Source organism: Amia ocellicauda, chromosome 15, assembly GCF_036373705.1.
Source record: "Amia ocellicauda isolate fAmiCal2 chromosome 15, fAmiCal2.hap1, whole genome shotgun sequence".
Lineage (NCBI taxonomy): Eukaryota > Metazoa > Chordata > Actinopteri > Amiiformes > Amiidae > Amia > Amia ocellicauda.
In genome coordinates this window covers 5,783,726-5,796,286 of record NC_089864.1, presented here as the reverse complement: position 1 = coordinate 5,796,286, position 12,561 = coordinate 5,783,726, and the positions used below count along the sequence as shown (strand labels likewise).

At 42.8% G+C, this 12,561-nt stretch overlaps 1 protein-coding gene across 7 annotated transcripts in view; it reads right to left on the bottom strand.

The window, feature by feature from the left end:
- Positions 1-12,561, bottom strand: part of cadps2 (Ca++-dependent secretion activator 2) — a 143,435-nt gene that overhangs the window by 64,963 nt on the left and 65,911 nt on the right. For all 7 annotated transcript variants that reach the window (XM_066723759.1, XM_066723763.1, XM_066723760.1 and 4 more), the window contains exons 7-8: positions 6,934-7,045; positions 4,302-4,441 (exon numbers count right to left, since the gene is read on the bottom strand). In XM_066723759.1, the coding sequence (XP_066579856.1) occupies positions 4,302-4,441; positions 6,934-7,045 (252 nt within the window). The remainder of the gene's footprint in view (positions 1-4,301; positions 4,442-6,933; positions 7,046-12,561) is intronic.

The window sequence follows — 12,561 nt, the reverse complement described above, 5'->3', positions numbered from 1 at the left end:
TTCTCTCTGAACTGTGAGTGCAATGGTATGGCACTGTAACTATGATGTAACTATCTCACCCAGACTACAATTTAAACAGCATCAATTTAACGGAAACCAATTAATCAATCAGTGCGGGATTCATCATCAGATCTTTGTTGATTGAATTGATAAACACACGTGGATTAACAAGGCTAATTGCAGCACTAGTGGCAGCTAGTGACAACAGAACTAGGTCACAGGTAGGCAGCTCTAATTATCTCTGGCTCTAATTAAAGCACGACTAGCTGTTGAGAGCCTGTGACGCTGTCTTTGCACATCAGTACACAAGAAAGACCAGCTCAGAGCAGGGCCCTTAGATGTCTCTCCATATTGTTCGCCGTTTAAAACAAGCAGGCAGTTTGTGACGTCACTGTGACATCACACATTGTCTGCTAGTTTTAAATGACTCCACTTCTCATTGTCAGTCAGCCGCCTCACAGTCAGGGAGGAGATGACGGCAAACACCCAGTGCGTTATTAACAGGGTTACACTGCCCTCGGCTGGTGAAATGACGGTCCTGCACCCTCCCAGCCCCTCAACACACACACACACACACACACACACACACACACACACACACACACACATATATGCAGTCAACATGCCTCACATACATTATCAACTGAAAACTAAACCTTATACGATACACCCAGAAGAAACAGTGCTTCTCAACTACTACTAGTAGTCACTTGTTGTATACAACAGTGTTTCACAGAGAAGACAGATTCTTGCTTCTCCGTCTTTGTTACTCTGCTATATCAGTCAATTTCTACTCTCAGAGAGGTTCGTGTTTGCAGGACAATATTTATAAAGGACAGAGCCTCTCTCCTGCACTCTGGATACCCATCTTTAACTTTAGCACAGAAGCCGCTGTCTGGATAACGATCGAACACCAACAACAAATTAAAAAAGCTCATGTGTACAGCATAACTGTGCTGCACCATCCAGATGTCATGCACCAATTAGAATATCCCTCACATCTTTCTTCCATGTCGCTAAGTAGACTAGGTAAAGTAATTAAAATCGCTAAAGAAAAAAAAAAAAAAACATTTTCCCTAATGCCTCATGGCTGGATCCTCGGTGCGCTTAATTATAACATGACAGGGCATTTGGCGAAGTACTGAAATTCATCCAACACCTACCGCGGCCTTCTCGGTAGCATGTAGTGTTGCAGAACAGAATAAACTTAATTAAAACAATTTCGCCTTCCATCGCGCTAAAGCTACTTCTCTTTTTCCCCGACTGAAAAAAAATACACCTCTGTGTGGAACTCAAAACTTTACTCCAGAGAAGAAATGATTGTAATCTTCAGAATGTTGAACAGGAATAATGCTGCCGTTCGTGCCGTAGTGTGTTTATTACCCACATAATACAAAGCGTTTAAGAAACCTGACCCAGAACAGGACCCCACTGTGTGCGCCAGCATGAAGATCAGATTAACTGAGCCGTGACGCTGACATGGATGGTATAATGGGAAACGTGGAATACAATCTAATGCAGACGATATACACTCACCTAAAGGATTATTAGGAACACCTGTTCAATTTCTCATTAATGCAATTATCTAACCAACCAATCACATGGCAGTTGCTTCAATGCATTTAGGGGTGTGGTCCTGGTCAAGACAATCTCCTGAACTCCAAACTGAATGTCTGAATGGGAAAGAAAGGTGATTTAAGCAATTTTGAGCGTGGCATGGTTGTTGGTGCCAGACGGGCCGGTCTGAGTATTTCACAATCTGCTCAGTTACTGGGATTTTCACGCACAACCATTTCTAGGGTTTACAAAGAATGGTGTGAAAAGGGAAAAACATCCAGTATGTGGCAGTCCTGTGGGCGAAAATGCCTTGTTGATGCTAGAGGTCAGAGGAGAATGGGCCGACTGATTCAAGCTGATAGAAGAGCAACTTTGACTGAAATAACCACTCGTTACAACCGAGGTATGCAGCAAAGCATTTGTGAAGCCACAACACGTACAACCTTGAGGCGGATGGGCTACAACAGCAGAAGACCCCACCGGGTACCACTCATCTCCACTACAAATAGGAAAAAAGAGGCTACAATTTGCACAAGCTCACCAAAATTGGACAGTTGAAGACTGGAAAAATGTTGCCTGGTCTGATGAGTCTCGATTTCTGTTGAGACATTCAGATGGTAGAGTCAGAATTTGGCGTAAACAGAATGAGAACATGGATCCATCATGCCTTGTTACCACTGTGCAGGCTGGTGGTGGTGGTGTAATGGTGTGGGGGATGTTTTCTTGGCACACTTTAGGCCCCTTAGTGCCAATTGGGCATCGTTTAAATGCCACGGCCTACCTGAGCATTGTTTCTGACCATGTCCATCCCTTTATGACCACCATGTACCCATCCTCTGATGGCTACTTCCAGCAGGATAATGCACCATGTCACAAAGGTCGAATCATTTCAAATTGGTTTCTTGAACATGACAATGAGTTCACTGAACTAAACTGGCCCCCACAGTCACCAGATCTCAACCCAATAGAGCATCTTTGGGATGTGGTGGAACGGGAGCTTCGTGCCCTGGATGTGCATCCCACAAATCTCCATCAACTGCAAGATGCTATCCTATCAATATGGGCCAACATTTCTAAAGAATGCTTTCAGCACCTTGTTGAATCAATGCCACGTAGAATTAAGGCAGTTCTGAAGGCGAAAGGGGGTCAAACACAGTATTAGTATGGTGTCCCTAATAATCCTTTAGGTGAGTGTATATATACATGCAGCGATGTCATTCCCAAGTGTCAACAAACAATGTCATTGTATTCTTAATACTACAAAACATGCTACAGATAGAAGTGTCAGGATTCAAAATGAGCTTGATACTGTTGTCTGGGACAGGAAAAGTGGAGAAACTATTTCCAGTGAGGGAAATGGGTGAAAAAATTGTCCTGACACTGTAAAAATAAATATTATATTATGTATACGGATATTTCTGGTGTCTAAACATCCAACCAAACAAATACAGAGCAGCCTGTAAGCTCTCAGCAAACCCTGGTTGCGTCTGACAGGCAGAGGGAGCCAACACACCGTCTTACATCCCCGCTTCCCAGCTGGCACCCGTTTGCTGTATTTCTGCCTTTATTGAACGCACACGAAGTCCAGGATTTAGAGATCCTACTGTTTGTAAGCACGAAAGATGACGCCTGTGACCTTTGAGCCGTCTGGCCCGTCCTGTGACGACTGACCGCAGTGATCTGAGCTGACTGGGAGCTCAGGAGAAACAGTCTTTCTGTTGAACGCACACATGGGCTTCCTGTTTGAGACATAAATTCAGTGTGGGACAGAAGTTAGCATTTAACTATATCCCCAGAAGCCTGTTTTAAACGCTGTCAGATCGGACGCAGTATGAATGAAACATGGTACCTCTCAGTTGCAGCTGTGCGTTTCTCACAGATGCATTCGCAGTTTACCGATAACCGTTGATTTGCTATATTTGGCCCTTCGTCACTCTGAACCAGATGTAGGATATCAATTTCCATGATTGCTGACAATAATTGTAGGTTGCCTGAGATACACACACACACATATATATATATATATACACATAAAGTTGTCATTGAAAATATTCATATTTGAAACCATGTTATTTTCTGACTCTTGGATAAATAAACATCGTTCACTACAGTAAGCTGAGTTATCAGTCTTTTCGGAGTATGTTGATCGCACTGAGCTGAGACCTGGGGCCGGTTACATAAACACAGACCAAGTCTTTGTCTTAGTATGATTATAAGTCACACTAACGATAGACACTGAATTATACCCATCGCATAAAATTCTTTCCTTAGCTCCCTAAAACTTAAACGCTATTAAATAACTTTTAAAAACTTGGCTATTGACGTCTGTGGGGAGGAGTCTCGATGTTTTGGGGGATTGCCAGTGGGCGGGACAGCGGGTGTGTGAGAACCAATGGGAAGCTTCACCTGTCAGCATCAGTGACATTGTTGTGGCAGCAACTGTGTCTCAGGGCATTAGTTTCAATTGAAAGATATTCTCAGGTATCCTGGAGGTGAGCTGACTGAAAAGGTGAGGCTAAGTCTCAGTCAGTCAGTCAGTCTTATTTTTTTATGCAACTGCCTCGTCTGTCAAATGAACACCAGTCTCATTTAGTTTCATGCAACCGGCCCCTGGGTTTGTAAACTTTGGGCCGTCACTCCACAGATTCCGATCTAATTGGCAACAAATGAGGAAAGTGACTATCGTTCCATAAACATGCACATTGTTTTCCACACCTCGGAAACCTCTCACTGACCGCTCTTACCCGCTGTGTTTCATATTGGGCGGCTTATCCATCCGCACGGCCAACTTGATCTTCAGATCCGAGTCCTGGCTGTTTTTTGGCACTACCATCTTGTGCAGCTCCGCGGCTTTGGGGCTGTTGGGTGTGGGGTACAGGACGACCTGTTAGGCGACGGAGAAATATTTGTTGAATTAATTGCAGGCGGGGAGGCAGCCAGCACCGGCCGTGATGGATGCGATTTGACTGATAGAGTCTGTCATCTCGTCATCCGGGGCTCGAAATAAGACTGTCAGAGCCGCGGCGAGGCTAATAAACTCATTAACTCATCACACTCGCAGCAGATGCGCTTCTTAGCATGAAGTCATTCATATTCCGGCAAATGGATTTTTTTTTTTTTTTTTCATATCCAAACCCCCCCTTCACACACACACACCACATTGTGTGCTGTTTTGCATTGATATTAATAGCCGCAGGATGGTAAATGTAACCTTTAACGAAAGGCAGGATGATTTTAAAATGTAAAAGACTCACACTCACTCACACCCACACACACTCTCTCTCACGCACTTACACACTCGCACTCCCGACAGATGATGTCTTCATTAAATCCAAGCTGTAATCACTTGGGCACAACCACTGAGTAGATGTACAAATGAGTATTGAGATCTGGAAAAGTTTAATGGAAGAGAACTGAACAAACGGGGCATTTCCCCTTGACGTCGGGCCCTTAGGGACACTTCAGAGGTGACATTATACTACAAAGTTGGCCTGTCTGAAGTGTGGTGCTGTTAATTTGTGTACACACACATATGCATGGCATGGAGATGGACTTCATGCAGATGCAGACTCTAATGACATTATGTAATGAATCAAATTCAGTCGGTGGCAGATTAACTTGAGGTCTTTATTGTGAGCACAGGCTTAAAAATAAGCAATTCGCCCCCACTCTCCGCGCTACACTTTGGTACACAGAAATACACTTTGTTTCCACCTGCATCTTATTCATAGACTTGGCAGACGTTGGCTCCTGTTGTAAGAGCTTGAAATTGCCTCACATGAAAGCCCCGGCAGATTTTGCGTAGGGGAAAACAAACAAGCAAGCGGAGGGAAAAAAAACCAAAAACAAATAATAATACAAAATGAACATCAGAGGAGAGCCGGTGAAGAGGAAATCCTGCGTTCCCACACTCTCCCCGCCTGAAAGGGACTCGACAGGGCTGTAGCCTCCTCCACAGCGCACCGTGGGAGAACTCGGAAAGGGCTGTGGGCGCGGAGATAACACTCGGTTTGTTTAATTCAGAGTCTCATCGTCAGATCCTCCGGCTAAGACAGCTACTGCAAACGCCCCAAAAAGCAAACCACTGACGAGGAACTGCATCACCGATGGCCGATGAGAAAGAGATGACACATCCAGCCGGCCAGTGAGGATGAAGTCTAAACTTGAGCAGGGCCCCCTGAGGCAAACCTCCCAATCTTGTGTTTCCGCTAACTGACCTACACAGGCCCCAGAAATAGCTGCTAGTTCACAGGGTCAAAGGCACCACAGTGTACATCAACAAAAGCATGTTCCTGATCGCAGAGCTCCAAAGAGCCGTCCGTACGAGTGCCGTTATTTAGTTCTGTTCAGTAAATGACCCCATTACTCCGTACAGCACACCCACTCTTCTATAGAGGTTAATCATCCGGTGACACACAAACACTGGGAGACGTGCAGTCGTCGGAGTCCGAGGTGAACCGGAGTGATAAAGATCAGCACCGATTAATGTTGCACCGCTGATTAGGTTGCAGAAATCGAGCAGCTCTGGGAGATTTCTTCAGATGCCTCCCTGTGATGAAGACTTAATATGACTGGATGAAGTCTGTATGAAACTGGAAAGGCAGGTGAATTGATGACATCGGTTTCCATGCTGTTTTGGCGAAGATGCTGCCATAGAGTCACATTAATTGAAGAACCAGGATTGAAAGAGTATGGATCTGCTTTTGAGTGCCTTGCTTGATGCACATATTAAGATGAGATTTTGGCTAGATAGAAAATACCCCACTGGACAAGCCTTTGCAGAAAAATACCCCGAAGTGGCAATTCAATCGTTAGTAAAGGCCTTATAAGCCATTACATTAGTCCATTACATAACCAGTGGAATGAAAATGCTGATTACACAGCGCAGATTAAGGACATTATATTTGATATTATTGTTTATTATGTATTAATGTCAACATAAAGTAGTGTGTGAATGTACTAGATCTCAAGACTTGATATTTATTGAGCTCTACACACAACATGTTATGAACAAAGGGGTTTGTCGTCATCTTTTTTTTTGGAAACTCTGGTCTTTGGCCAAACCAGTTATAAAGTTGAGACACAAGTAAGGGTGCCCGAGTGGCTCAACCAGTCAAAACCTCAGCTCAGGGCATGGGTTGGGCTTAGAGGGGGACAGTGTCTTCAAGATTTTGATCCCCCAAAGGATGCCTAAACTGCCCAATTCAACTTAAACCTATTGGATTAACCACCAGACCACTTTATCTACACTGCCCTTTCTTAAGCTGCTGACGATTGCGAGAAACTTACAGTCCAAACACACACCTGCAGGACAGTGGCCCTCCAGGACCAAAGCCACGGGCCTCTGTTGTGAATCTTGCGTTGAAAGTTCCCTACCTTGCCCAGCTCCTTGTCTTCCAAGGCAAGGACTCCTGTGCTTTCGGTGAAGAGCTTCACTTTCACGACAGGGAGGGGGTGCGTGGTGGTGAAGTCTCCTTGAGTTCCCCATCTACACAGAACAAAACAAAGCAAACAAAACTAAAATACAAGATTCGTTTAGATTAAGAATTGCTTGGTAATCAGCAGCCATAGCAATCTGCATTCTTCAGCAGCACACATGCCAGACTGGTACTTTGTTCTGTGCTTAATCGCATTAAGTAGTCCTGAGACGAACTCTGTGCTGCCCCTGTGGTCAGGTCTGCGAGATCTGGACAAGCAATAAAAAGAGAAAAACTATCCAACATAAACAGCTGTCACTGCACTGCAGAACAACAGAGGACGGGCAGAACACTGTTTATTTATAATTATAATTAGTATATTTCTTAGCAGACGCTCTTGTCCAGGGAGACTTACAATTGTTACAATACATCACATTATTTTTACATACAATTACGCATTTATACAGCTGGGTTTGTACTGGTGCATTGTGGGTACAATGCCTTGATCAAGGATACACAGCAGCAGAGTCACCCACCTGGGATTGGATCCACAATCCACTGCTTCAGAGTCAAGAGCCCTGAACACTACTCACACACAACGCTGCCCATTAAACTGCAAAAACCATCCCAGTCCCCCAGACACAGGGCTGAAAATGTGCGAGTCAGCAGCCATCTATCAAATTTTATTCCACATGGTTATAAAGCTTGGAACACATTCCACCTCCATCTTAAATGATACTGTGGGTTATAGGTGAATGTCTGGTACTTTTTCTTATCAGAAGGTTTTAGAATATTTGTGTTTGGATGGATTACATTGTTTTGCTATAATAGAATGATCTAGGTTGTTTTACATACTTTTTTCCCTATGGGTTCTCACTGTATTCTACTACTTACAAGCTCTTGCACATTAAGCTTTAGCTCCACTGACTTGTATATAAACAAAGTATAAACTTATTTTGAGATGGACATACAGTCGGGACTTTGTTGAGAGGGGTTTTCTTAAGCTGGATCACAATACTAAATCAGTAGAGATTCAGCCCTGTGCAGAGAGCAGTTGAAGCGAATAAAACTGAAGGCCAGAAGAACTGCACTATAAGAAGGTAATTAGGAACTGCCAAGAGAGAAGTTGCTAGAAGCCACAGTTAGACCTGGGCCATCAGAAAAGCTGATGATTGCTACAGCCAGTATTTATACTTTGATGTTATTCCTTTCATGTGGGCTACTTGTTTATTTAATTAGTGAATCAAATTTCCTCTTTTTTAACGGTCCTGGAGAGTCCTGCCTATTTCATGGCTGTCTCACCTCAATCCATATTGAGCGTGAGGTATCCACAGAACAATACATACATGTATACATACATACATGCATGCAGAAATTGAAGTTCAAGAATCCATGGTGAAGGTTTATCTTGGACTAACACACTTGCACACATCTCCCACCCTGCTGGGAAAGGGAGCAGAAGGCCTTAGCAAAAAACTTCTTCTGTAGTTATGACAATGTTAACTCCATACATACTCATATTTTACTAGCAGTAACACAAGCTGGATCCAGAACTGAAGCATGTCAGTGTACAGGATGTGTGGTGTGTGTATTATCGGGGGCTCCTCACAGCCCTGGCCAGAACTCATAACAGTGTAAGAACCACCCATCTGCCTTCTATAATCAGAGTGGGACAGAGAAATATATAACAAACAAAATAATCAAATAAGTGATCTTTTCGGGTCCCTAATAATAATCATACACGCTTTTGCTTATGCCTAAATTTAAAATAAAAAGGAAAATGCCAAGAGGTATTTTACACTAAACTGATGTTTTGAAAGAGATCTCTCAGCTGAACCTATGAAGGTGTTTAAGTGAAGAAGCAGTGTAATAACTCTAGGGTTGTCGGCACAAAAATAGGAAGAAAATGAAACTTGAAAATTGTGCTTTGCTTCACCTACCAGCCACCTTTTTTTAAATTAATTAAATGAATACAAATAGGAACGAAAATAGCAGTGTGTTTGCAGAACGCAGCCTTGATGATACAACTGGCACTACAAGTAATTGCCTGTGAAGACGACTTTGTTTTTAATCCTCTAATGGAATTACTGTGTAATCTCGGCTCACCTCTGAACCTCTCGAACATGGAAATTGTAATGTATATTCTCTTCGGAGGCGTTCATTTCTCACAACAGAACGGGCTCTTTTTTTGCTTCTTTATGCCGAGGGATCGTAAGTGTGTCTGACAGAATTGAAAATGACCTCTGCCACCATCACCTGAGGGCTGGAGCATAAACACAGCTGTAAAGGTGCCACATCTCCAGCAGCAGTTACCAAGGCAACAGAGGGACTTGTTTCAATAAAACTAATTCCTCAGGAGTACAGCACATTAGTTGTAAATTCAAATCTGCTGTGGAAATTCGTACTGCACCATTTGTCTCATGATGACAACATCAACCAGGGTGTATTACTAAACGTGCTAGAGAGGGGATGTTTGGAAGAATGAATTATCTTCAGAATGAAACCGGTCCCTGTCCCTAATGTGTGTTGAATTCAATAACCCGCTCTGTTTCAACAGAAGTATATATATTGTAACATGGTGTGGGGCAGCGTTGTGTGTAGGGGGAGTGGACATGATAAACTGGGACCAGGACACTCTTTTAGGGCTTCCTGTCCCATCTCTTATTATCCGTTTCTCTCTCTCCGTCGGCCTCCTCGTCCTTTCTCGAGGGTCGCCACTAAGACACCAAGAGAAGAAGGTGGCAGGCGATAATATAGTCGTACAGGAGTCACACCCATTTCCTCTTGGCATATCTTTCCTGACGTCACTCCAGGTTTGAAAACTAGGTTGCTGTTGCCCTTATACAGACCACTTAGCACTGATTTCTGAACTTGGAGTGGTCTCTTAATTTTTCCCAGAACTGTATATCTGGGGAAACTATATTATATTTATATAGACGGGTGACAAATTAAAGGAAAAAACAACAAAGTGTCTCAGTAAGGTGTTGGGCACCACGATCTGCCAGAACAGCTTCAATGCTCTTGGCACAGATTGTACAAGTCTCTGGACTCTACTGGAGGGATGGACACCATTCTTCCAAAAGATATTCCCTCATTTGGGGTTTTGATGATGGTGGTGGAGAGCGCTGTCTAACACGTCGGTCCACAATCTCCCATAGGTGTTCAACTGGGTTGAGATCTGGTGACTGCAAAGGCCATAGCATATGATTCACATCATTTTCATACTCATCACACCATTCAGTGAGCCCTCGTGCCCTGTGGATGTGCATTGTCATCCTGGAAGAGACCACTCCCATCAGGATAGAAATGTGTCCCCATAGGATAAAGGTGATCACTCAGAATAACTCTGTCATGATTTGCAATGACAAGTGAGCCCAAACCATGCCAGGAAAATTCCCCCCACAGCACAACAGAGCCTCCGGACCCCCTCACTGTAGGGGTCCAGCAGTCAGGCCTGTCCCGTTCTCTTGGTGTCCCACACATGCACTCGCCCACTTGTCGAGAATATGGTGAAGGATGACTCATCACTTTTTTCCACATCTCTGTAGACCAGTGCCTATGGTTTTTGCACCACTGAACTCTCCTCTTGCCATACTGATGCAAAATCGAGGTCAACTGTTCTAAGTGTCATTTGGAATATTTGACTTAGCGGGCTATAAATAATTTCCCTCATTTCTTTAAGTACTGTTGGAAATATCCCATCTGGCCCAGGTGATTTGTTTGTTTTTAATTCTGCTAGTCCCTTCAGTACCTCCTCCTCATTTATCCTGATCTCTCTTAGGGTTTGACTGGACTGATTGTTAACCTGTGGCATGTTGTTCGTTTTTTCTTTTGTAAAAACCTGTGAAATACTAATTTAGAACACAGACAGATCTTGTTCGTTTTCCAAGATACTTCAATTTTTCCCCTTCATCTGTTTCACTATCTGTTGAGAATGATAGGATGTTAATTACTTAATTGTATCATGCAGTACACCTGTTTGGAGGCATCTGTATTTGTTATGTTCCTCCACTCATTTATTCATGTTTTTCCTTTAATTTGTCACCTGTCTGTATATATGTAATGGATACTAATCTGAAGATTATTAACTCATTAAACGAGAAATTATCCTTGTTAAACTGATATTGTTGATATATTAGTAGGAAGAATCCTGCCAATACAATGTACATTACACTTACAAAACAACAATACTGTCCTTATTCCTCTTACCTGCCTACTTGTGGTCTAAACAGCAGCAGCATAACACCTTTAGGTTTGTGTCTCAGTCAACCCACACAAATCACTCCGTCTAGTCCAGTCAGGGTCAGGGAGAATTCTTATGAATTACAGAGCAATGTAAAACAATTAAGTCTGAGAAAAAGTTATGAAACCGCAGAGAACTGTTGTCATCATTATCCAGACAAACAAGATGCTTGATAAACAGAGCTCCAGACAATCCAGAAACTTCTTCAGCAATACACCACAACAAAATACATATACAAACAAGTATATGAAGGTCAGTTCAGCCTCTTACAAAGAAACGCATCACATGGTGGCTGACACTCTTGTATAAACTGCATTTAACTCACAAACCCGACAACCTTAACCTCACAGGTTTTGAATACCCAAACAAAAGCTTTTTTCTCTTTTTTTGGCAATGGTGGATTTCACTAGATGTTTAATCTCCAGATAGATGATTTCACACTTCGATATGCTGTTAAATGCGGTTTTGTTTTTCTTTTTTAGCAGGTCATTATTTAATTAGCACTCAACCCGAGACAGACAAACAGATTGTCCCTGTTCAACAACCATGAATAGTTGAAGGCGAAGCCCATCTTTTCTCCTGCATTATCAGTATACTGGAGCTTATCAGTATTTTTCGGTCTCGGCTTAAAAGCAAGAAAGAAAATTAGTCACAGTGTGAAGCGCTAAGTGATTTTCATTATAAAACAGTCACATCCTAGTTCCTAACTTGATATAGTTATGCCAATTTAAAGAGACTCAATTCTATGTGGGAGACAGACAGCAAAAAAAATCCATCTCCAGTAATACAATTCAGGATGCTGAATGAGACACTTGGAATTGAAATGAGTTTGGATTAAGGTGCTTTTATTATATTATATATATATATACATACATACATACATACATACATACATACACACACACACACTCACCTAAAGGATTATTAGGAACACCATACTAATACTGTGTTTGACCCCCTTTCACCTTCAGAACTGCCTTAATTCTACGTGGCATTGATTCAACAAGGTGCTGAAAGCATTCTTTAGAAATGTTGGCCCATATTGATAGGATAGCATCTTGCAGTTGATGGAGATTTGTGGGATGCATTGTCATGTTCAAGAAACCAATTTGAAATGATTCGACCTTTGTGACATGGTGCATTATCCTGCTGGAAGTAGCCATCAGAGGATGGGTACATGGTGGTCATAAAGGGATGGACATGGTCAGAAACAATGCTCAGATAGGCCGTGGCATTTAAACGATGCCCAATTGGCACTAAGGGGCCTAAAGTGTGCCAAGAAAACATCCCCCACACCATTACACCACCACCACCAGCCTGCACAGTGGTAACAAGGCATGATGG